A 24,383-nucleotide genomic window follows, 5' to 3' on the forward strand; every position below is an offset into this window, starting at 1 on the left:
GTAATGGGCAGCAAGGGTTACCACATTGACCACTAACTCACATACACTAAGACACTAGTGTCTTTAAGACTGTGGCTTGAGGCTTAAGAGGACTCATAGTCTTTTAAAGGCCAACACAAAGTGAGAGCGATGCAGATAAGTGTGCAAGTAAGCAGGCAAGTGGGAGCCAAGTTATAGCACAGTCATATTGATCCCTTGCTGTGTTAACACACCTCACATTAGCAATTTACATCAGCATGTGGTTACTACAGAAATAAAGTCATCATGCAAGGATGAGAAGGGATTACATAATACAGTTGCTTCACATATAAGGAGCTGTTGACAACATTCTGTATCTGTAAGTGTACAGAAAATCTGACTTGAACAGCAAAAACACTTCAATTATACAAAGTCATTTAAAGGCAGAATTTTCTTCCTTTGAAACTTAAAACATGCCTGAGTTGCATGTATGTTTTTGACAGCATCAGCCCAAGGGAGGTCGGCTCCACTGTCCTGCCTCATGGCTGTCACTGTTTCATGGTTAGACGTCTCCCCTACTGTGATGTTGCAACACATATTTACAAGCGGCACTTGTGACTTTTACAGAAGCTGCAGCTGCATGATGCAACACGATACAACCTGGCCACAACATAAAAGGGCTCTGAATCGACAGAGGAAGCAGCCCTTTCATTTATTTAGCCCAGAGAAGAAGAAGATAAACTGGAAAATCTCACACTGGCACTGTGCACTCGCCTCAAGGCATGTCTCAAATCCACACTGACCAGAACACAACATCTATGTGTAACACTTTATATTAACCATCATAGATGGTAAATCTATGTTAATCAAACTTTAGCTAATAGTTATTTGACCACATATTAAGCATTTATAAAGGTTTATAAACAGCAGTTGCAGCTTTATAATGGCAATCCAAATAATGTTTAAAACCTGTATTTATTAAAAGGTGCAATATGTAAGAATCGACCACCTGTCAGCATATCACCAGAGTACTGGAGAACTGTTAGCTCAGTTAGCCATGCAGCTAGTGGTATGGACTGGGGATCAGGGGAGTATTGTTGTTTACATCACTAGCACGGGTGCCTTGGACCTGTACAGGCTAGGGCTAGCTGGTTACCATGCTAACTTCAGTATATATCCCTGTAATAAAATACATAGACAATAATAAACAATAACAATAAACAACTTAAGTCTTTGCTGAAACCTTAATAACAACTAGCTAAAGTTTAATTAACCATAAATGTATAAATAATTAATGATTGTTATTATAAAGAGTAGTCCATCTATTTTGTTTTGTAGCGTTTCATGAAAAGAAACACGCTGAACTCAAAACATCAGAAAATAAAACAAACAACTTTCTAATGCCAGCAATGGACAATGAACAGTCTTCACCTGCAGCAGGTTGAACTATATCTATCAAAATCAATACAGCTGAAGTAGCCTTACAGTATTACCTGGTACAAAGTCCAATGATGCTAAATAATCCAATGCAATGCTCCATAACAAATTATGGAGAGTGATGCCATTTTGTCTGATAGTATCTAGCTTCAAGTCAGACTGCCTGCTATTAGTGGACACTATCACTATGCACTTGATCTATTCTATTACGTTTTTTACGTAATAAACCAAAACACCAAAGCAATGCTCAGATCCAGTGTCCAGTTAACAACTTCATCTTCCATCATAGACTGTGTGACTATTAGGCCAAGTGGATACATGCATAACTATATGTCACAAAGGCAGGGGCTGTAAATCATAAACAGAAAGCATGTGTATTGTGGTAAATAGGTCAGTACATGCAGGGCATTCGCACAGAGACACAGAGGGAGAGAGGTGGCTTCTGGCAATACTTGCTCCTCTCAAAATAGAGCTTTATGCTTTCTATGTAATACAAACACACATTACATTCGTGTGTGAACACACCCACACCCACACAAACACTCCCTACTTGTACCATAACCTTCACCAGGCCTAACTTTTAACCTAACTGTAACACCTGACAACTGAAAAAGCCTCCCCAGAGCAAAAACTGACAAAATGTCTTTACTTTGGATAATATATCGTTTACTTTCTTCTGCTGGGAGGGATTTTAGAGAAAGAGACACACACACATACACACACAAAGTCAAACTGAGTGTAGTCTTATCATGTGATATCTGTCCTATCAGTTCATTGGCTGGTTGGCCTGTTCTACTCCACAGGCCACAACATAATAGGAGGAAGTGTGCATCAATCTTTAATGTGACATTTAACACAGACACACAAATGGACATGCAGACACACACACACACACACACACACACACACACACACACACACACAGAGTGGATGTTGTTTGAGTTAACTGACCACATGTACGAGTTGATAGGAACATGTTTTCATGTTTCCTTCCCAGATTTCTGTTTTGGTGAGAAGTAAGTAAGTGCTGTGACTCTATCTCTATCCATCTTTTCTTCCTCGCTCATCACTCTTGATATTGACTCGCCCCTTTTCCTTGACTTTTTTGTCTCATTTGTCTCGCTGCCTGTGTCATTCAATCATTTTAATGTGTTTTCTTTATTTAGGCCTCTGTTCGAATTTACCACCTTTGACTTTCCCTCTCTTATCGCTCTGTTTTTTCCTTGCCATTTCTCTCGCTGTCTTTTCTTATTTTCTCTGCTCTTTTCTGTGATTTATTCAGTTTTACGTTGCCTTTACATTTGCAGAGCCGTTCATTTTGACTGATAGATTACCATCCATATGGTGCATACATGCTTTATAAACCATTCATCAAGCAATTGTTAAAGTTTATAAAGATCAGTTCCTACTTTACAAAAAAAGTTGCTTAAAAATAGTTTATAAAGCATTTCATTGTTTGTTAACAGCGAAATAACTGTTAATTCAAGTTTAATTAACTATACATTTACCTACTATTAATAATGTTTATAATAAAGTGTTTCCGAAAAAATCCAAGTCCCTGATTGTTGCATGAATACTATTTGTGGACTTGAGTTGAGGTGCACTCTGACACATCCTGCTGCCTCTATGTCAGCAAACGTCAAAATCTTATAATTACCTGACCAACAAACAACGGCAGCCAGTTAACTGAAGCAAATAATATAAAGAAATCCATGTGCAGGTAAGCTTTTGTATGACTGTCCCTATATGGATATCACGACAAAATGACCAGCTGACCTGAACATAATTCAATAGTGTTTCCAGATAAGCATACTTTGAGCTTTATCTCATTAAAACACACTATTGATTGTTGTCGTATGATTTAGACAGCATTATATATTGGTTTAGTACAGCTAAGAAGGATGTTTAATATGAATTCATGTTCATTAAACTGTCAGTGTGTTCACTACATCTGTGGTTCGAGCCAATCACAGTAAGTGGTGTACGTACAGTGGATGTACTGCACACAGCAACATCGATATATGACTCCATCTGTCATCTGCTTCAATTTCTCGTCATGTCACTGCGTAATTTGCATTGGATGTATGTTGTACAATTAAACAAGAGCTACATGCACAAACATGGCACTTGAGGGAAATGACCCTCCCCAGCCACCCTCCCTTCTGCTGTCGCTCTCTCTTTTCCACCCACACGCTGGCACTCAGCATAAATCAGGCTCAGTACTTGTAATGGTGATTGTGTGTTGAAATAGCTAGTGTATGATTTAGAGGATTATAATGATATAGTGGTGTGTGTGTGTGTGTGTGTGTGTGTGTGTGTGTGTGTGTGTGTGTGTGTGCGTGTATGTGTATGTGTTTGAGATGGTGGGATGGATTAAGGAGGGCTAGTTGGGGATGTATTGATCCGGATTTAGAAAATCGAGAATCTCAGCTGGACAGGTGGAATACGAACACACGCACGCACAATCACACACACAATCACACACACACACACACACACACACACACACGCACACGCACACACACACACACACACACACACACACAGTTTTGTCCTATCTTTTACTATAAACACACACCTCCACATGCTCACAGCCAAATGTGTACAAATTCAGTTTATCCATTTTCTGGGATGATGGTGCCAATAACATGTTAATTATAAGAGGAGACCTACAGGGAGATAAAGAGCAGTCAAAATCAGTGCTTTTCTGAAAATGTAATTGTTACAATTTTCTCCAGTGGGAGATCACAAATCCCAATTAACTTTAATTTCTTACTTTATTTCACATACACGTGCATATACACAGACACACACATATGTTCAGGCTGGGTGATATCACCTGAAATTAATATTGCAATTGTCTGTTTTGACCTAATACCTATTCTGTGTGATTAATATTTGACATATTCACTAACTAAGAACACTATAGTACATGTAAACAGGCTCTATTTCTTTTCTTTTGCAACTACCAAAGTTAATCATATTGAACTACAATTACTGCATTGTGATTGAGCAATGGTAACATTTTTTGCAGAATATTATGATGTCACAGCGCAATTAACCTGTGACCTTTTGGACATCAAATGTCATTACGTCATCATTTTATCCTATAAGACATCTGTATGTCAAATTTTAATGCACTTATTGTATGAATTCTCCACATTGTGGCCAAAGTTGTGCTTTGCTCTCGAGGAGCTGCAGCATTCATTCTGTGACAAACTGCAGCTCATAATGTAGCTGTACTGTTATATTTTACTGCTAACCTGACTCCTCTTCGATAGTCAGCACACCTGCCTGTGGTGAGTACAGACACAGCATCACTCTCCCTAGCACACACACAAACACTGAGCTAACCTTTAGCTTAGTTTGTTAAAACTGCTTAGGTGGAACAATGTGACTTGACTTATGGATTGATCCCTTAAGGCAAACTCTGACTAGTTGAGTACTGAGGCTTAGTGAGTTATTTTTTTTCTTGTACTCTCTGAAATAATTAATTTCTCAATTATACCAAAGAGGCTGACATTATGTCAGTTAGATTGATTTCTGTGACTTTTCCATTACTCACCCTACCCTGTAATACTCATATACACCTACACATACACACATACATATGACCACATGTACTGTACGTACTACTGCGCTGAATCGTTGAGCTGGTACTCTCGGGCGCGGCTGAAACACTCCTGGATGCCTGAGTCGGACCACAGACGCATCATGGCGGAGAGCAGCTCGGCGGAGTAAGGCTCTGTGTCCTCCATGCGACTGACCACATCACACACCATTTTAGCATCCGCCTAGAGGAAACACAAGAGGGGAGCAGCAGGAGGTTAGTACTCTTAGAGGCCTGAGGAGGAGCAGGGAGTTGTAATCACATTACCACTCAGACTGTAAAATGTTAGCATGGTAATTATAAAGTAACACAACCATCACAGAGAGAAGTCAGCCTGCTTAGTACATTCAAAACAGTGTGCCACACAGATTAACAGTCAGAACGTTTTTGTTCAAGAATGCTTAACGAAGATAAATAATGTATGTTATGTGACGGCAATTACAACAATTACAGGAGGTGATAAAAGTGGATGACAGAAGATAGAACAAGATTAGGAGAGAGGAAAGAATAAGAGCATTTTCAGCTCCCTCTGGTCCACCTTTTCTCTGAGTCAACAGCCTTCACAAGAGTATCATTTAAAATCCATGTGTCATTACAAACACTGAGTCAGTACAGAAGACATAAAAAACAAAGCTACTGCAGTTTGTGGACCGAATACTTTATGTCATCATATTGCAATGTGGGCAATCCTTCAGGACAATGCTCTAAAAATAGTGCCATAGGTAAAGCTGTTTTGTCTTTTTTTAGCTGCATAAAGGCCAAAGAGGAAGCTGTTGTCGTGCAGAAGTGATCTGGCTCTGGTTCCTTCAGGGGCAGAGACGGTTTGTCTGCACTGAGCTGCTTCCAGACAAAGAGGCAGATAAATCAGCTCCTGGTAACTGACATAACAGACCTGTCTATAAGCTACCAGCGCTGGCTCACATCAGGCTATTCATACATTTTTTTGCTTCAGTTCTTTTAAATGCATACATGAATGTAACAGGATTAAATTTTGAAACATTACTTTTCTTTTGTTTAATTTACATGAGCCGGTATGTGTTTATGGAAAATCTCACTAGCCACTTAGCTATGAATAAACCAGCTGTGGAGATCTCCCTTGGCCTCTGCTACCATTAGCAGCTTCTTATCTGGATCCAGCAGCTGATCCCCGCCCCCCTTCTCTCCTTTCCTCTTCGTTCTCATTGATTTCTTTTCCTAGCACTCACCTCCTGCATGGTCATTCTTGATTACAGTCATAATGCCAGGACACTGAGGCCCTGACCTTTGCTCTGCTAATGCTTGGTAGCTTTATAAGCTAATAAACTAGAAATAAAAGAGTTCTACATCTCTACCCTTAAACTGTACTACATAGAAAAATGATATACTCAATTTTTATTATTATTGAATAATGTCAACAAACATACAGACATGTATCTGTCAGGCCAGGAATCAAGGGTCAGTCCAAGCCAATCTCCACAATCACTCCATTCACAACAGACATACTGTTTTGTTCAATACATTTTTATGTTAACAGTTTATGCCATTGACATATAGTTTACCTTTAATTTAATCTGAGTAACTACAGATACTTAAACTTGACAGAAAAAGTATAAAAGATCTTTATGCTCCACATTATTTCCTAGAATATACATCTTTTGCTTTCGCTGCTAGTATGTTTTTCTTTCATGAAGACCAAACATGTCCCCTTCTCGTGAGGATATCTGTTAATTTACAGCATTTACATTATCTTGAAACTGCCTCGTTACAAGGGAAATTTTATGAGCAATCGTAAAGGATAAAAAATCTTTTTATAAAAGAGATAACTGTAATATATTGTCAGATTGACAGGTGACATTTTATTAGGATGCTGAAGTTCAAACAAAAGCTTGTTTGTGAATTTTGGATTCACTGTTATTCTACCAACTTAAAAATGGGTTTGTTTATATTAACATTTTAATAACCTGCATGACACATTAGTTCAATTATTCTTGTAGAACAGCTTCCTTTAAGTGTTGATGGTCAAACACCCTATAACATAACTTCCAAGATAATAAAACATCAATCTGTTATAGCTTAATTGGTAGTTAAGAAATACTCTAATTAAATCCCATTAGAGAATTTGACAGCCTCTGTTTTTAAATGCATTATGTGGTAGAGACTCAATAATAATCCAGATTCCAAGATTCTTAGATTGCTCAGTCAGCAAGCTTGAAATATGACCCCATCAGCTGTATGTTATGCAAGGAATCCAACATAAATAATGGATCAATGGACCTTAACATACTTCCCTAGTATATACATATGAAACAGAGTGGACACAGTTTAGAAACTATACTAAATAGCACTGAAATCAAATAATCAGCAAATCAGTTTTTGTGTCCCAAAGAATTACATTTTTTCTTCACAACTGAAACAGTATAGTGTCAGGATGAGTGTTGTTATTAATGTACTGTAATTGTATCCTGACATTATAATTTGATTACACAACACTCAGGCTGAATGTACCATAACTGAAGACAAGATTTGTTTGAGATTCCACATTTCCCTAAAATTCATAGCATGCCAAGCAATCAGGCAGAGATAATAACGGATTACAGGAGTTTGGAGATTTGACAGTATGCATATGCTCAGCAGCAACCTCATTAAAACTCACCCAGTCAGACACACTCCCACCTGGGAATCGCCTGATGCAACCAGTGTAGCCTCAACACATTTCATTTACTGGAGGATTTCACCAAGGTGCTAGGCTGACCCCGCATCCACCTCCAAAGCTCAAAAAGCTAATCATGTCAACAAAGACTTCTCTGTCGGGCAGAGGATGATTTCACAATGAAGCTTAATGATGCAATACTATTTATACTACTACTAGCTTAAAAATGGCTTGATTCATTTATCCAAATTTAAAAGATGCAGGCTTTGATATGATCACTAAAGAATGGGAAAGCTATCGCAATTTTGTTCTTTCTTTTTTCAATTAAGCCTCTGTTCTCTTCATTGATTTTTCCTATTTTTGATTCCTGTCCTTTTTTGCTTTCTTTCCCTCACTTGTCATCCATCTGGACCAAAATCAAGGATTTCCTTCATATACAGTAGCAGTGCTTCTGTAGACAGTAAAAATCATTATATGCTCTGGCTAAAGCTGTCCCCAATGAAATTTTACATCTATAATATCTATGCTGTTATCGTTATTGCACTTATTCAGTTCAAACAAACTTGAGTGTTAACCCGTTTAGGTCGCTTTGTTTGGACTGATGTGAAAGCTGTCAATCAAAATCAGGTGCGTACCATTCATGTGAACAGGGATCCTTCTTTTCAGCTCTTCAATGCAGATTTAGCGGTTGTTCGTTTGTGATAAAAGTGGACCAAACAAACCCAGGACTGTGTGATGGGATAAATTCAAAAGCCAAAGTACTTAAATCCATCTGTTTGGAGTAAAAGAGTTTTATGATGATAAAATGACTTTTTCTGCAAATGGAGTCCAGCGGCTTTGGCAAGTGGCTGTTTCTAGTTAAAAAAAAAAAAATCTTATTCTTTACAAACAGGTCCATCTCTGTAAGAACATTTAGAATAAACAAACTGACCCTGTCAGTGGCAAAAACAAGCATTTTTGAAGTGGACGTACTTAGAAGGTGTGTAATTGCCCACCGTGATCACATTGTAGTTTTTGCAGTTTCCGGCTGCTGTGGTCTCAATCAACACTGGACCAATTTCAACAATTGCGGTCCTAATTAATCAATTAGATACGAAGGCATGGGAGGTTGAAAAATACTGGAGTTCCCTTATAACAAGTCTAGGAGCCTACAGCCATGTTAGCAGCTGTGAAGCTGTACAAAAGTGCGTTGGGCTTACTGCTAATGTCAGTACCCCAACTTCCCCACAATAACATGCTGATGTTTAGCAGATATAATGTTTATCGTGGTCAACATCTTAGTTTAACGTGTTTATATGATAAAAAATTGTTAATTAGCACTGAACACTGAGTCCAAAGTATTGGAAGGCATTAATAATTGTCCTGATGATCGTGCTAGATGAAAGGTCAAGTAAAGAAAGTTCTTCTATTTCATCCTCTAAGGACCATGAATGCATGCACCAAATGTCGCAACAATCTATCAAATAGTTGTTGAGATGTCAATCTCATGGTGGCACCGGAGATAAAATGAGGGGAATACTGAGATTACAATAATGTATCCTACAGGGATAATGAATTAGTTGCTCTTTAGTAAAATCAGTGTGAACCTCGGGCAGATTAATGAACTGAACTACATCTATGAAGATGGCCTTCTTCTTCAGCTGGTATTGTTTGTGTACACAGTTGCTGAGCACTGTAAATAACATCAGATCATCATCATGTGAACTGAAACTGTCATTTTATTATTCCTTCACTCTCTGTATGGTGGGCAGTTTGCTCCTTCCCGTCTATCACACTCTGCATCTAAGCATAGCAACTCTCCACCTACTTCACCTCATGCAGTCAGCCAGTCTTCCTCTCAGCCATTAGCCACCCCTCCATCATCATCATCGCTGACATAGTCTCATTCTATCCAACCTCTAACTGCACTCATCTATTTATCTTTTTTTTTTTTTTTTTAAATCTGTCTGTCCTTCACCTCTCCTTCCATCTGCGCTCATGACCATGTTTATTTTGTCTCCCTATTTCCCTCCCTGGCATCATCTTTCTGTTTTCTTCTTCTCCTCTGTACTTCTGTCCATCCTCTCTTTCATACTTCACATCAGCCTCTCTCACTGTCCTTTGGTCAGTTTCCTATCCTCCTCTCCTCTCTCTGTCTCTATTTTTGTTTCTCCCTCCATCTCAGTCTCTCCTCTCTTTCAATCAGCAATCTCTTTTCCTTTCATAATGCTAAACATTGTAAGTGTGTGTGTATGTGTTTGTGTGTCCAACATGTGACACCTGTGTTTCTACATTGGTCCTATAGATTTGCTTGGATTGATTTACTTTAGTGTGTGTGTGTTTATATGTCCATATCACATTTCTTTCTGGAATTAAAGGCTCCATCCCCGTCCAAAGTACGGGATCAGCAGATATATATTCTCCATTTGTCCCCCCTGCCTTTATAGTTACAGTTTGATTAATTCACCAAAAGACCCCTAACTTTGTCATCTGACTGTCCCAACTGCCAAAATCCGGATGGGCTGAGATCAGTTGATCAGAATGTTAAAAAGTCAATCCTTGTTGGTGGAGGTTGCAGGAGCTGTATGTAGCTTGTGAGAAAGACTGAAGACATTATTATTATTATTGATTATCTTGACAAGTCAGATAATCAATGATAACGGATTTAATCATGATTTATTATTTGCCAGAGGATACAGATGTTTGAAGCTGAGAAAATTATATTTATATTTTATTACATTTATACACGCCTCACAATGGACTTATTGGGGGTGTATAAGAATGTTTCTTCATTGCAGATTCAAGTTTTGAAAGTGTTGTATTGTCTTGGTGAGCTGAGGTAAAAATGAAAGCAGAAATAAACAGTGTCACACACAAAGTTAACAAAAGATCACGTCTACCACATTATTCTATCACATACAGTTATTTCTGTTGCTTGAGTGAGAAGGATGTTTTTCTGTCTGTGAGACATAGAGCAGACTGGTAGCTGCAGTACAGGGGTTGTCTGAGGCCTCCTGTCTGGTCACAGTGACCTTTTAGATGTCTGAACTCTGTTGGACACACACACACACACACACACACACACACACACACACACACACACACACACACAACACACACATAGTGCAAGGGTGTTGAAGTGCAACAATTTAGTGTGTGTGTGTGTGTGTGTGTGTGTGTGTGTGTGTGTGTGTGTGTGTGTGTGTGTGTGCGTGTAAGTAAGAGTGATTATAGTTCTTCTACAGTTATTCTGTGCATGTACTTTTATGGTATTTGTAGTCTATAATTTTTCCATGTTGTTTTGGTAGTAAAATAAAAAAATGTGCACCCTTATTATAGTTAGTTATTAATAATTGAAGTGATACTTTTTTCAAAGGTGAAACATTTCTTTTACATATTAACGTCTCAAATAGTGTATTTCAGTTTATGATTTCTAGCATCTTGCTTTTGTCTTAGTTTTACTTTAAGTTGGTGATGAGAGTCTTGATAAATGTATGCAGGTGTGCGTGTTCCTGTCATTCAAGTCTAATGACAGCCCTGCTATCTGTTTGCCTGCTCTACATCCCTGCTTGGACACTGAATAGGAAATCAGTGGTGCCATAGTCATCATCATCATCATCCATCCCACATTCTCTCCATCTGTTTCTTTTTCTGCTTCCTCACCTCTCTCCCTCAGTTCAATGCCAATCAGAGCACTTTGGTAGCTACTGATCATTCATATCTCTGTCATTTTCTCTGATCTATAGCCAATCATCCCTCTGCACAATACATCAGCATACCGAATACATATATAATCACAGAGACTAACTACACCAAACAACATACATTCTCCAAACATGCATTCATCTATCCATTCATCCATGTGTGTGTTACCTAATGTAAAGGCTGAAGTGAAAACACCACACCTGTAATTACAGGGAACAATTTGAAAGCATTTCAAGACTTTATATCACCTATAGAGCTGCACACTTCTCTCTCCTCCTTCAACCACTGACAACACTTAAATCCTGTTAAATCGCTTCATTTATTTCCCCAGACCTGGAGTCAGGTGGTACTATCGTTAAGGCACAGGTCCTCAGATTCTGTTAACATTATATTTAATCCACAATTTCATTTAGCAGACTGCAGGGGTGGGATTACACAATGTGATCTGTTTCACAATCCCAATCATCATTTCTAAAATATTGCAAAAGAAATCATCAACAGACTTCCCTTTCATTTAATATTTGAGACTATTAAGATATTACATATTAAATTCGCAATGTGGACTATTTCTGGGCTGACAGTGATATTTGGGACAGGGAAAAATTATTTGTATTTATAAATTTTTTAATATAATCAAGACTAAAGGTCTACAGCCATGCTAACAGCTCTGTGAGGCTGTATTCAGGGACAACGGAGCTTTGAATTCAGTGCTAAAGACAACATGTTGTAAAGTCACAATGACAATGCTAGCAGGCTAATGTTTGGCAGGTAATATCTACCTGATTTACTGTCTAAGTTTGTTAGTATGATACCATTTGGTAATTAGGTATCTATAGTATTAGATAAAAACAAAAAAATGACTTTATGATGGCGCTGGAAGAAAACTGAAGGAAGGATTTGCCAGTTAAGGGGAACATGAATGTCTGAACCAGATGTCAGGGTTATACATCCAGTAACTGTTGACATATTTCCATTAGACCAAATCGGTGGACTGACTGGCAGACTGACATCCCTTGAGCTATGCTGGTGTGGTTAACTTGTTGGCACACTCAATTACAGTAACTATAATGAGTTTTACTTACTTGTCAGTGATCAATTTATAGAGGGAAAGTGTGACAGAGTTCAGCTGAGCAGGTTGGCTTTATAAGAATAGTTTATTTCCATGGCTTGGCTCCATTAAGAAACCCACCTGTGTACCGCTGGACACTGAACAAGGCTGACTCATTTCAACAACAACTTTATTTCAGCCCTCCATCTTTCCCCCTCTTCTAATCAAGGTGGTGGGTCATTCAACGCTGAGAAATAATTTAGAGGACCACAACATGTCTTAAAGATAAACGTTTTTGGTCAAGTTGTTTCTGTGTGACAGTAGTTTGCTACACTTTTGTCATGCACTGCAGATTAACATGTGCATCAAATTACACTTTTACATGTGACCGAGGAAGAGGTATACCAATAATATCATCCACATGAGTGTAATCCAGTGAGGTTTGTAGAAACATCCACACTGATGTTCTGTTTGATGAACAGACAGATGTTTCCTTCAACAACTTGTTGAACATAGGCTCTTTTCTGTGTGGTTGATTAAAGTCCTGTAGTTTTCACACAGCAGTAGGAATGATACGTGTTTCATCTACAGTCTGATTTGAGAGAAGGGCTGTGTGTAAATTTATACAGGGCATGGCATCATTAAATATCTAATCTATTATTAAGAATAAATTCCAAGTTTAACAGCAAAATCATTTGTGGTAACACAGCTGTCTGTCTTAAGCTCCGTCTTATTTGTCAGGACATTTTGATTAAAAGGAAACGTCTAAAATCAGAGTCAAAACATGTTCACTATCATATCAAGAGGAGGATTACAGGGAGTTTCTGTTTTGCCACTTCTAACCATAAAATTTGCAGCTGTGGCTTCTGTACATATAATCAGTAGCACTACAAAATTATCAATCCTGTATGCAACAGACAAATATAACATGTCAGTGAAAACATTAAATGTCTTTACTCCTTAGCAGACACCTGCACAGCTCCAGTTTGCTAACCACACTCTCAAAGCTCAACATGAACCAATCTGTTACCTTTAATTATCTCAATTATCAATCCTCAACCCGTTGATAGAAAACCTGACCTTGCCCATAATTAAATATAAGTTCAGTGCTGCTGCTGCTGGGGAGTGAGAACAAAAGCTGAAGGTGCAGGATACTGTTAGGGGGCACAATGACAAGAAATTATAAATAAATAGTAAACATACCGATACCTCCAGACCCTCCAAGTTTTCAGGGGGGTTAGGTTATCTCGTTTATGCTTCTGCTCAGAACCAACTCCACCGCACGAGTGCATGAATAATTAGTTATTATCCTTAAATAGCACAGACCTCCATTTCAACTGTTGCTGCTTCTTAAGGGGATGAGAAGGGCTTATGTGATTGTTCACCCCAACTCCACTTGCTGATTCTGAATCACAAAAATGGCAAACATTTTGTACGTGTGCCTGGAAATTTAGCTTTCGTTTGTGACACATTTCAGAGAAAAATGGAGCCCAACATATGTTTTAGCCTCAGTGTGACTATGTCTTTTATGGAAACACTATGTGACAAACATGAAAGGGGCTAGTTGTGATTCATTTGCCCTCTGACACTGCGGTCACTCATTCAAACCCAAAAGTCCATGGTCTGCTACTTGGCCTGCTGGGACAATATGACACCCCGAACAAGCTGCAGCTTGGTCCATCTGTCGTCTTCTACCAGGCGCCGAACCCACTTAAAGAGATTTGATTTGATGTAAATGTGTTTCGGTGGCGGGTAAAGTGCTGTTCCAGCTTCCATTTGCTACTGACGCTCCGTCCTGTCTGTCAGCAGCAACACAATGCCTCATATGGAATGACAGAGTGTTTGTTCATCTGGGTGTGAGTGTGGGTATGAATGAGGAGCAGTGTCAGAATAAACTGTGTGTGTGTGTATGTGTGTCCAGAGTGTGTTCCAGTTGGGCAGTGGGCCATAGACACACTTCAAACCCACAGCACAAGCCAAGGATCCTGTCTAAACATACATATTGTAAGACACAGGGTCAGTGTGTGTGTGTGTGTGTGTGCGTGTGATTGTGTGAGCTCGTTTCATAGCTTGTGTTATAGTAAAAATGCTACTTTATTCCTACGCAGCCTTCCTTGTACACGACTCAGACCACACACACACACACACACACACACACACACACACACACACACACACACACACACACACACACACACACACACACACACACACACACACAGAGTCACGCTACAGTTGTCAAGGAAACAGGGCAAGTAATTACCTTTTAACCTTTGCCCAATTAAATTAGGCACTCTTATCTAGGGATCTTGAGCCATCTGTAGTTGGTGTATAAAACACTGTAAGGACAAACCACGACCAAGGTTTGAAACATCTTTTCAGTCAACGCAAATGTCAAGTACCACGGACTACATTTGCATGCACAAAGATGTACCACAGTCGTGAAATCAGTCAGAAAATTATATGTTTCACAGTGAAAAAAGAGTCGTATTTTTCAACCAAAACTGCCAATTACTATATTGAAAGTAACCATGTTTTGGAAATGGAGTTGCTGCAGGAAGCAGCCTGAAACCAGAGTGCTTCCCTTCATGCAGAATTTTTGTCTAACATTTATGGAAGCAAAGCAGCTATAAAGCAGAGGCATCTTATCTTGTATCCATCTACTCCCTTTGGGAGCTCACTTTGCAATCGCAGTCAGCTTTTTATGCATCATCTCATTTGCTGTGCAACCATTTATCAACAGCATTAATCATCTGACATGAAATATTGACTTTGAATTATTTTATTACAAGCTTGAGTAATTTAGGGACATCTGCAGTAACGAATGAGTAATGTGTTTGGCACAAGGTATGACACACTAATTTAATTATTAATCAACAAAATGAACCTGAGCACTGAGTGATGTAATTACACATGAAATAGTTCAATACAGTGTTTTATGAAATAACAGGCCTCAGGATGCCTTTACCTGCCAATTTCTATCATGAAGTCAACAATGTCATGCAACTGTCATTATCTCTTCTCACTCTCATTCACATGTTCTGTGTGCAGCTGTTCAGTAGGTGTGTGTATTGTGTAGCTTTTAGCGTGTGTTCAGACAGGAGAGGTGGGACAGCATACAGAGTCGATGGAAAGATGTAATGGATGAAGTAGATGGTGACCACAAGTTCAAAAAGTCTTCTTGTTTATCCTGTTTATCTTAATGATTCTTCTTAAACATACAGAGTCCAGAGGAAAAAGTGGAAAAACAGAAAGAAGGTTTCTGGTTTATCATAGAAGGTACAGTGGGTACATCAGAGAGCTCGGCTCATAAATTGACCAGGCCACTGACAGTATGTGACCAATTATGAGTTAGATACTGTACACTCAATTTAGATTGTCCAGAGATTTCAACACTGGGAAATGACATCAATTTAAGAACTCAGGAGCGATCAATTTCAGATCCACAAAGGCCAGCCAATAAAGTACAACACGACTGACACGATCATGCACACACACTGTACACTAAACTTGCTCTGTGTTGTGGGTTTGTTAGTATATTATATTTGATAACCACTTTTGATTAATAGGTAAACAATTGTTTAATTTCATCAGGTGTCCCTGGCCTACGGAGGACTGAACCTGCCAAAAGCAGAAATAAATAAAGAAATATAACTGTGGCTCAATAATAAATAAAATGGAAAATTAAATGGGAAAGTGAATACATAGTTGAATTAATACAAATGTATATATATACAGAGACAAATTAAAGCAGAATTATCTATTTTTGAGTCATTTATATATTTATTTATTTTTGATTTCAGCAGATTCAAGCCTCCGTACCGGCCATTTGTTACAGGTGACATAAATTCAAACACATTTGTTACGTAGTTAACATGTTTAAAGGAACACACACACATGTAAACGACTGAAAGATGCATGAATAAAACACTGGCAGAGAAGAAACAATGTCTCAACAGACAATACAAAATGTTCACGTAAGAGTGTGTTCGTGTGTGTGTGTGTGTTGCTGACGTCACAGAGAGCATCAGCCATCAGATATCTCGGAGAAAAAAAACAAAAACATGGTTGGCATCTCTATCAACAATCTGTTCTCTCTCCTCTTTCTCTGTCTCTTTTTGCTCTCCCACCCCTCTGCTTTCTCTCTTCTATTTTGGGGCTCGAGTTCTCTCGTTCAATCATCTCCTTGTCAATCAAACCACCTCTCTTTCCTCTCCCTCTTTCCTCTCTCTCTCTCTCTCTCTCACACACACACACCTCCTCTATTATTTCACCTCATTACCATCTCTTTCCTCTCCTCTCTTCCTCTGTTGTCTGCTGGCACGCCCCACCCTCTTGCTCCATCTCTTGTTTTTTTTTTTTCACTCTTTCTCACCTCTCTATCTCTCTCACTCCTCTGCATCATGTGACTCTCAGCTGCAGTTGCCATGGTGACCATCCTCATTTCCCAGGAATGCAATCTTGTCTCTGATTCTCTCTCTCTTGTTCTTCTATCCATGCTGCCGCACCCTCCTCCTTCTCCTCCATCAGCATCATCCTTTCCTTCATCTGTCCATCCTCTCCATCTCTCCTTTCCTCTCCACCCTTCTTCCTCTCTTCTAATTTCCTCTCAGTATACAAATAGCTACATCATTTTCTGCTTCACTTCTCGATTACAATCAATTACATTCCGCTCATGTTATTGATGCAGATGCGCTGCCAATAGCTTGAGGTCCACGCACCGCCTCCCTCACCCTCCCCCTCTCTCTAGCAGTTACTGAATAATAGACGTGATGAAATATTAAATTGTTGTTCAGCCCTCCCGTAGACTGCCCCAATGGAGCCCTTACACACACATAACACAGACACACAAATATGTTTATATATGTCTGTGTGTGGTCCATGCCTTGCTCCGGTGGAGCTTCCGTTGCAACCCTCATGGGGCATCCTGCAACCACACCCAAGACAGCACCCACACATGCACGCACACGGAGGCAGGAGGTGGCGGATATGGGGCATGTACAGTCCGTGCTGTTATATGAGTGGATCGTTAAAACACACTTAGTCAATAGCAGCCAGAGAGTGCAGAAGAAAAAAAAATCAATCCCACTGTCCCCACCTCAACCCCGAGAGAGACAGAGCTGGAGAGAGCAGGAGGAGGAGGAGCAAGCACGGCTCTGCTTGTAATCATAAGCACGTACATGAGTGTGTTACAAAACATCATGTATGCAAAAACCTTTGTTTAGCTCGTGCACAGAGATGCAGGACTGTATATTCATGAGGGTACAATCAGTCTCCACCTACTCTGGAGTACAATATTGCAATGAAAGGTCTCTAAAACCAGAACAAATCGCAGCAGCAAATGGTGGATGTGTGATGAGCTTCACGAGCATGTGTTCACACCATTTGGGCTCTGGTGTCTGTTCTGAAATCTCAGATCTTTAATTTGAGAGGCATCATCTCTGCTGCCTGTCTTTTTTCACTGTATATTTCATCGAAGAGTCTAAGCTACCAGTCAACTTATGTTTATTTATTCATTCACTCTATAGGCAGCTCAGGGGAAGGGGTCTATACTCAGCTTCCAGCAATAGCTGTACTAAATATCTAAGAAGATTATCAAACTGTTTAAATTAAAGCTGAACGTGAATAGTTAATATGTATACAGAATATATTTATTAATTTATATTTCAGCGTTTGTGTTTTGGTTTGTCGTCTTCTCTGTGGTGTCAAGTGGGCAGAGCAAGGTTTGAGAAAGATGATCAGTAGGGGTGGGACAAAATATTAATACAATATATTATATCCCTTCCTGTTGCAATGCGCTTATCGATAGATTCCCTGATGAGCCACAGTTGTATCTGTATCCTTCATCCTTCCTTTAAACATTTTAACTTTGACTTTAACTTCTGTTTTTCTGGCAGCTCTCAGCTCTCTCTCTCTTTGCCAGTTTATGGCTATTTTACATTGGAATGGTGGCACACATGGATAAGCTGCAGTCAGTGTGTGATAAAGAGGTGCTAAGCTACGCCTCTATGCAGTCTAGAATTTAAAGGGAATGTCTGAAATTCATTTCTGCAGGTATGTGTTGAAAAAGTAGAAATCTTTTTGACAACTGGTTTCAATTTATTCCTACTCACACAAAGATGAGTAAAACAATAACAAAATCGTGAGGGCAAAGTTATTAACTATGTAGAGTTAAATTGCTATGGTGATGATATTCTGGTCTGGTCTGTCACACCTCCACATTTGTGCCTAACTCACACACACACACACACACACCATCTTCCTTCAGGTTCTCCTAAAGTTTAAACATAGGTGTGCAATGCTTCATTTAATTCAGCTTAAGTGTGTGTGTGTGTGTGCCCATCTACACACCTAGATGAACAACACTAAAGATACAAGCTGCATCCCAGACACCAACCAATCACATCTGTGGCAGTCATGTATACACACACCATCAAACATTAACTGAGAATATCAAATGAACCGTGTCACCTGTATCAAATAAACACTCAGGCCACACTCATCATAATTAGTGGTTGACAGTGAGAAATGGCTTTTTACACTAAGGACGTTAAGGCAAAACTAATAGGTGACATGAATACACTCCCTGGGAACACCTACACGCGCACACACGCGGACACACACGCGCACACACACGTGCGCGCGCGCACACACACACACACACACGAGGACCTCCATCTGTCTTTGTCAACACCCCTTCTTAAAAAAGGCCACTTCTCTGTCTGTCACATTCTGTTCCTACCTGTGCTGGCTGGCTACTTCTTATTAAAAGAACTCTCGGCTGCTGCACTGTTTCCCATCCTTTCAAGTCCCTTACGATGGGTTGAAAAATACTCTTATTTTACCTTACCCTTTCCTTTTTATAGCTTGCATTGCTTATTTATTCTGTTCTCTCCACCCCCAGTGATTCTACTGTGCCAAAACAACCCGATTTCTCCACAGGGATCAATGAATCTTAAGTTTCTCTCTTCATATCTGTTTCTGTGTTTTCCCACCTGGGATCTTCAAACAAACTCCCCTCCCTCTTTCCCTCTCTTTAACTGTCACCTTTTATGCTCTGAGCTCTTTCTCTCAGTTTCTCTCTTGTTGTGCCTTTGGAGTAACAATCTCTCGTCCAATCTGCCTCTCTGTCACTCACTGTCTCTTTTTTCTCACACTTCATCTATACTTAGATCCAAAGAGTGGGCTGTCGTCCCTTCTCTTTCCAAACAAACCTTGTCCTCCGCGTCTACTGTTATCATGGACACACATACAACAGGGCTGGGCGATATATCGATATTAAATCTTAATCATGATATGACACTATATATCGTCTTAGATTTTGGATATCGCTATTTGGTGATATGAGTCTACAGTAAAGTGATGTCATTGTCACTGTTCTACTTGTTCTCTGACATGGAAGCTTGGAATATAACCAATAATGTAATACTAATATCAATAGTAATAGGTTCTTATATTTCTGTCTGCACTTGCGATACTTTGAGTACTGTTATATAAAGCAAAGATAAACAAGTGAAGAAGAGCTGTATTATAACGAGTAGTTCCTATGTTTGGGTGTTGGCTCTCTGGCAGTTTAGCAGGCTAATTATACACATTATAGATGCGTGTATTGCTGCCTGTGTGTGTATAGTTGTAGCCTGCTGTCATCCATGCCCACCATCCATAGTGTGGATTCTTTAATTATGATGTTTATCACCTGCGTTGTGCCACAGTTAGCCAGTGCTACAAGCCTTTTGGTTCCAGTACACTGACTGCATATTCCAGGCATGACACGGAAAAACTGGGGTGTGCTTGTTTTGGATATTTATGGGCAGGATATCAAAGTAAAGCAGAGGTCTTTCCATAGAGATCTGTTTGGTGATATTAACCAGACATCTCTGCTGTTGATCAGACAGTGATCTCTGATGTCTTTGTGTACTGTCATAACTGTGTGTAATGAAGATGGAACTAGGATTAGAAACCGAGGTCTCAGGCCAAGATTCTCTCCTGGAAAAGATGATCCAGATAAGGGTGCAGCAGCTGACCCATGTGGAGTTATTTTTCCTGTTTTATTCCTTTACTGGGGATAACAGGCTTTGTCAGTTCAGCCATGATCTAGATACCCTGTGTTGCTATTTAATTTACCACTCAATCCTCATTTAAGGACTGAGTAAGGAGTTGAGTGATTCAACAGGATGTAGGTATTAAACACTTCATAGTGGCTGAAAATGGCTGAGATGGTTTAAGGTTAAGAATGCCTCCTAGGCATTTCCCTTCAGAGCTATTCTAGGCATGATCCACTTGGGAGCAGACTTCAGGAAAAATCCATGACGTACTGTTGTAGGACTACATCTCCCAGCAGGCCGTGGAGAGCTTGGGGATCACAGGAGTAGTAGGAAGAAGCTATTCATGAAGTCTGGGCTGCTCTGCATCTGCTGCTAGAATTTTGCTAGAGGTTGATGGAAGAGACTGAGGATATCATAAAATATGATCAGTTTTAGTTTCCTAAAGGGTCAATATGTAAGATTTTTATTTTAAAATGTCCAAAATGCACCTCAAGTTATCAACAGAATGTGAATAAATGGCAGTTTGACATTGTGATGCATATGTATTGTGTTGTAGAGAAGTCTACTTAAGTTAGCATGCTAACCAGCTAGCCCTGGCCCATCCCGGTCCAAAGGTCCTTTGCTAGTGGTGTACACACCAACACTCCGCATGGTCCCCAAGCTCTTAGTCAGAAGCTGCATTACGAACTGAACTAACTAGCCAAGGGCAGCTACAGTGAGGAGCAGTTAGCGGTTACTCTGGTGATATGCTGCCCCCTATTTGTTATGAGTATGATTTTGACAGTTGACCAATTCTTATATATTGTACCTTTAAGAAAATCTATCTACTCACTTGTGGTATAAAGCAAATGTCAATAAATTGGGTTCTACATGTCTTTCAGACAACAGATTTAAGATCTGATTAAGATTTAAACAAACAATCAAACATAAAAGTATGTTATGTATGTAAGATTTCTGGCTTTGTTTTCAACCAGATATCCATTGTTAAAATTATATAATATACAATTATATCAGACAAAAGAAAAGTCCTAAACAATAAATCAATTTAATCGAGTATTCGACAGATAATCAATGGAAACTATTTTGATGATCAACAGATTTCAGTTTCTCAAATGTGAGGATTTATTGCTTCTCTGTATTGATAATACACTGAGTATTTTTGATTTTTTGAGAAATGGTTAGATAAAACCGGGAATATAAAGATGCCACCTTGGGCTATTTCTTTAATTTACAGACATAACTACTAAAAATGAGGAAATATCCAGCAGATTAATCAGTCCTGGAAAGTGTAAGTTGCAGTCCTAGACTTAAAAAAAAAAAAAAAAAAAAAAAAACAATGTACAATTCATAACCGTGGTATCTGGGTCCTTTCATCATAGTGATCTACACCTGCAGGTCATGAACACCAGAGAGTCATGAGATTATCTGTGCTTGTGGTGGGGAGTGAAAAGCAACATTGAGGAATAACCTTAAAAGGTTGCTCAGTGTAGCTGACTTTACCCGCAATTTCGATGAAATTAATAATGTACAACAAATTGAAAAGCAAGCTATAAAAAAGTGCCTCAGTACATTTAGAGGATTGTTCATCATTCCAATGATTCCCTTTGGTCTCAGTTTGGAAAGGCTACATTTTCTAGCCCTTTTTTCAGCTAATGCTAATCAGCAGACTCCAACTACAAAATGTGTGTTTTCCTTACATACAGTCCATCAAAGCAGAAGTATCAAATGTGAATCCATGCAGTGACTGTAGCAGCATGCTGATGTAATGCAATCCCTGTGTTTGTTGAGCAAGACAGACAGAAGGAGAGGGGGAGGGGATAGAGAGATACAGAGGAGCAGGAGAGATGGAGAGGAGGAGAAGAGAGAAAACAGAGGAAGGCTATGAAAATGAGTCGAGAGAGAATTTGTTGGGGCCCCAATTTCCAACCAATAGCATGTCAATAGACGTGGCCAAAACTCAGCGCCCAATCATGTGAAAGATGGCTGGTCAGGTGACTGCATGGCTGCGTCTTTCATGGAGGTGGCCGGCTAGACTGGTTGCTACGGTAACTGGTTGGTATCCTAGAGACTGGCAAAGGGGCTTATAGAAAACTGAATGGTTTGACACCCATAGAGAGAAGGAAGAAGAAGAAACCTCATCCCGTATCTTACACACACAAACACACACAATTATTTGTGTATGCATTTAGGGTGCTGTGTCCATTAGAGATAAGAGCTGTTGAATCAGATTATCTTATATTCACAGCTACAAAAACACACACATATGTCCACACACAAGCAGCAAGGAGGCAGGGAGTACTACTAGCCAGGCCTGATGCTTCACTGAACTATAAATAATGTCCATGCTACCAAACACTCAAAGAGCGGTACTTGATGAGCCCAGCCTTGATATGCCTGTGTATGTCTGTGAATCATCTGTCAGTTAAAAGAGTTATGCAGAATGTGTGTGTGTGTGTATACGCGCGCGTGTGTGTGTGTTAGTGAATGTCATCTCATATTGCGAACACATTGTACAACATATTGTACGTGCCAGATCTGCCATAGATAACGTTAAACAGCTGCTTTTTGTGACCATATCTCCAAGGTTGATTTTGTACACATGTATTGTTTGTTTGGACAATTTCACAAGTTTTATATTGAAGTATTTATGTGACTATCAAAACGTTAGTATAGTAAGTGATGATGACAAAGGCAGAATTCACTCCAGCAAGCTCCTCCCAGCAGTTTAAAGCCTCACTCCAGTGTATTTTGGTATTTTAACATATTTCAGAGTCTTTCTTTCCTGCCAATGTTGATTACTCACACTGATCTCCAAATATTTTTTTGACAAATAACTTCATTTTGGTACTCAAACTAAAAAAAACACAAAAAAAACATAAAAACATAGTAAAGCTGTTGCTAAAATGGAATGATGAAGACGCACTGAAAAGACAGTTTGGGAAGCGATAAAAGCACTAACAGTGTCTCCCAAAATATGTGCCACTGGCTCAGGGGTATGGCTTATACAAGTAGTGTGGGTCCTAAAGGAACTGGACAGCGTGTAGTGTGTGTTACAGTTTGCCCGTGAGTAAACTCAGCAACTCCTCAATACCCAAAAAGGCCTTGCGTTAAAACGACCGCAATTGCTATCTGTGCTTCTGCTGTTGATCTGGCTAGAACAGCAGTCTGGTTACGATGGTAATGTGTTTAGCCTGACTATTAACCACATTCTTAAGAAAGAATGTTTATTGTTAAACAGGAAGAAACAGAGGATGTCGTTCACTGTACATATTGTAAAGCCCATTGAGGCAATGTGATTGTGATTTTGGGCTATATAAATAAAATTGATTTCATTTGATTTGATGAAACACTGGCAAGAGTGACGATTTAAGTCTATGACAGTAATTTCAATGTATATCATAGACAGCCACTTCTTTATTAAAAGGTCCAGTGTGTAGGATTTAGGAGCTAACAGCTAACATGCTAGCATTCCCTTTTATTTTCTATGTGACATTTACTCTTACCTTTCATTTTATAACCAGGAAGTTACATCATTTCACTCAATTAAGAGTAACTGAAAAGGGTAAAAAGTCCTCTGACTTAGCCCGCTAATGAGTCGACAACAGTAGGCTACAATTATGAAACAGTTATTAAAGAGACAGAGGGGGTTAAATAAAAGTTGATAATGTAACACAGAAAATGAGCTACGACAGCTTCCTTTATTTTGGACATTGTGGCTCTCCATTGTCGAGACAATTTGCTTTTGGTCAAAGGTGCAAATTACGTGTCAAGTTTAACTAAAGTTGAAGTCGTGTTTTGTGTGTGTGTGTGTGTGTGTGTGTGTGTGTGTGTGTGTGTGTGTGTGTGCGTGTATGTGATCACAGAGGTGGCTGTGGTCCCCAGCATGTGTGTGTGTGTGTGTGTGTGTGAGAGAGACACCCTATGCTGGTGCAAAAATGCTGGCACTTGTCTGGCTCTAACACTCAACCAACC

At 39.4% G+C, this 24,383-nt stretch overlaps 1 protein-coding gene across 2 annotated transcripts in view; it reads right to left on the minus strand.

The window, feature by feature from the left end:
- Positions 1–24,383, minus strand: part of gnao1a (guanine nucleotide binding protein (G protein), alpha activating activity polypeptide O, a) — a 107,177-nt gene that overhangs the window by 29,130 nt on the left and 53,664 nt on the right. For both annotated transcript variants that reach the window (XM_073472366.1, XM_073472365.1), the window contains exon 4: positions 5,029–5,189. In XM_073472366.1, the coding sequence (XP_073328467.1) occupies positions 5,029–5,189 (161 nt within the window). The remainder of the gene's footprint in view (positions 1–5,028; positions 5,190–24,383) is intronic.

Source organism: Pagrus major, chromosome 8, assembly GCF_040436345.1.
Source record: "Pagrus major chromosome 8, Pma_NU_1.0".
NCBI classification, from domain to species: Eukaryota; Metazoa; Chordata; class Actinopteri; order Spariformes; family Sparidae; genus Pagrus; species Pagrus major.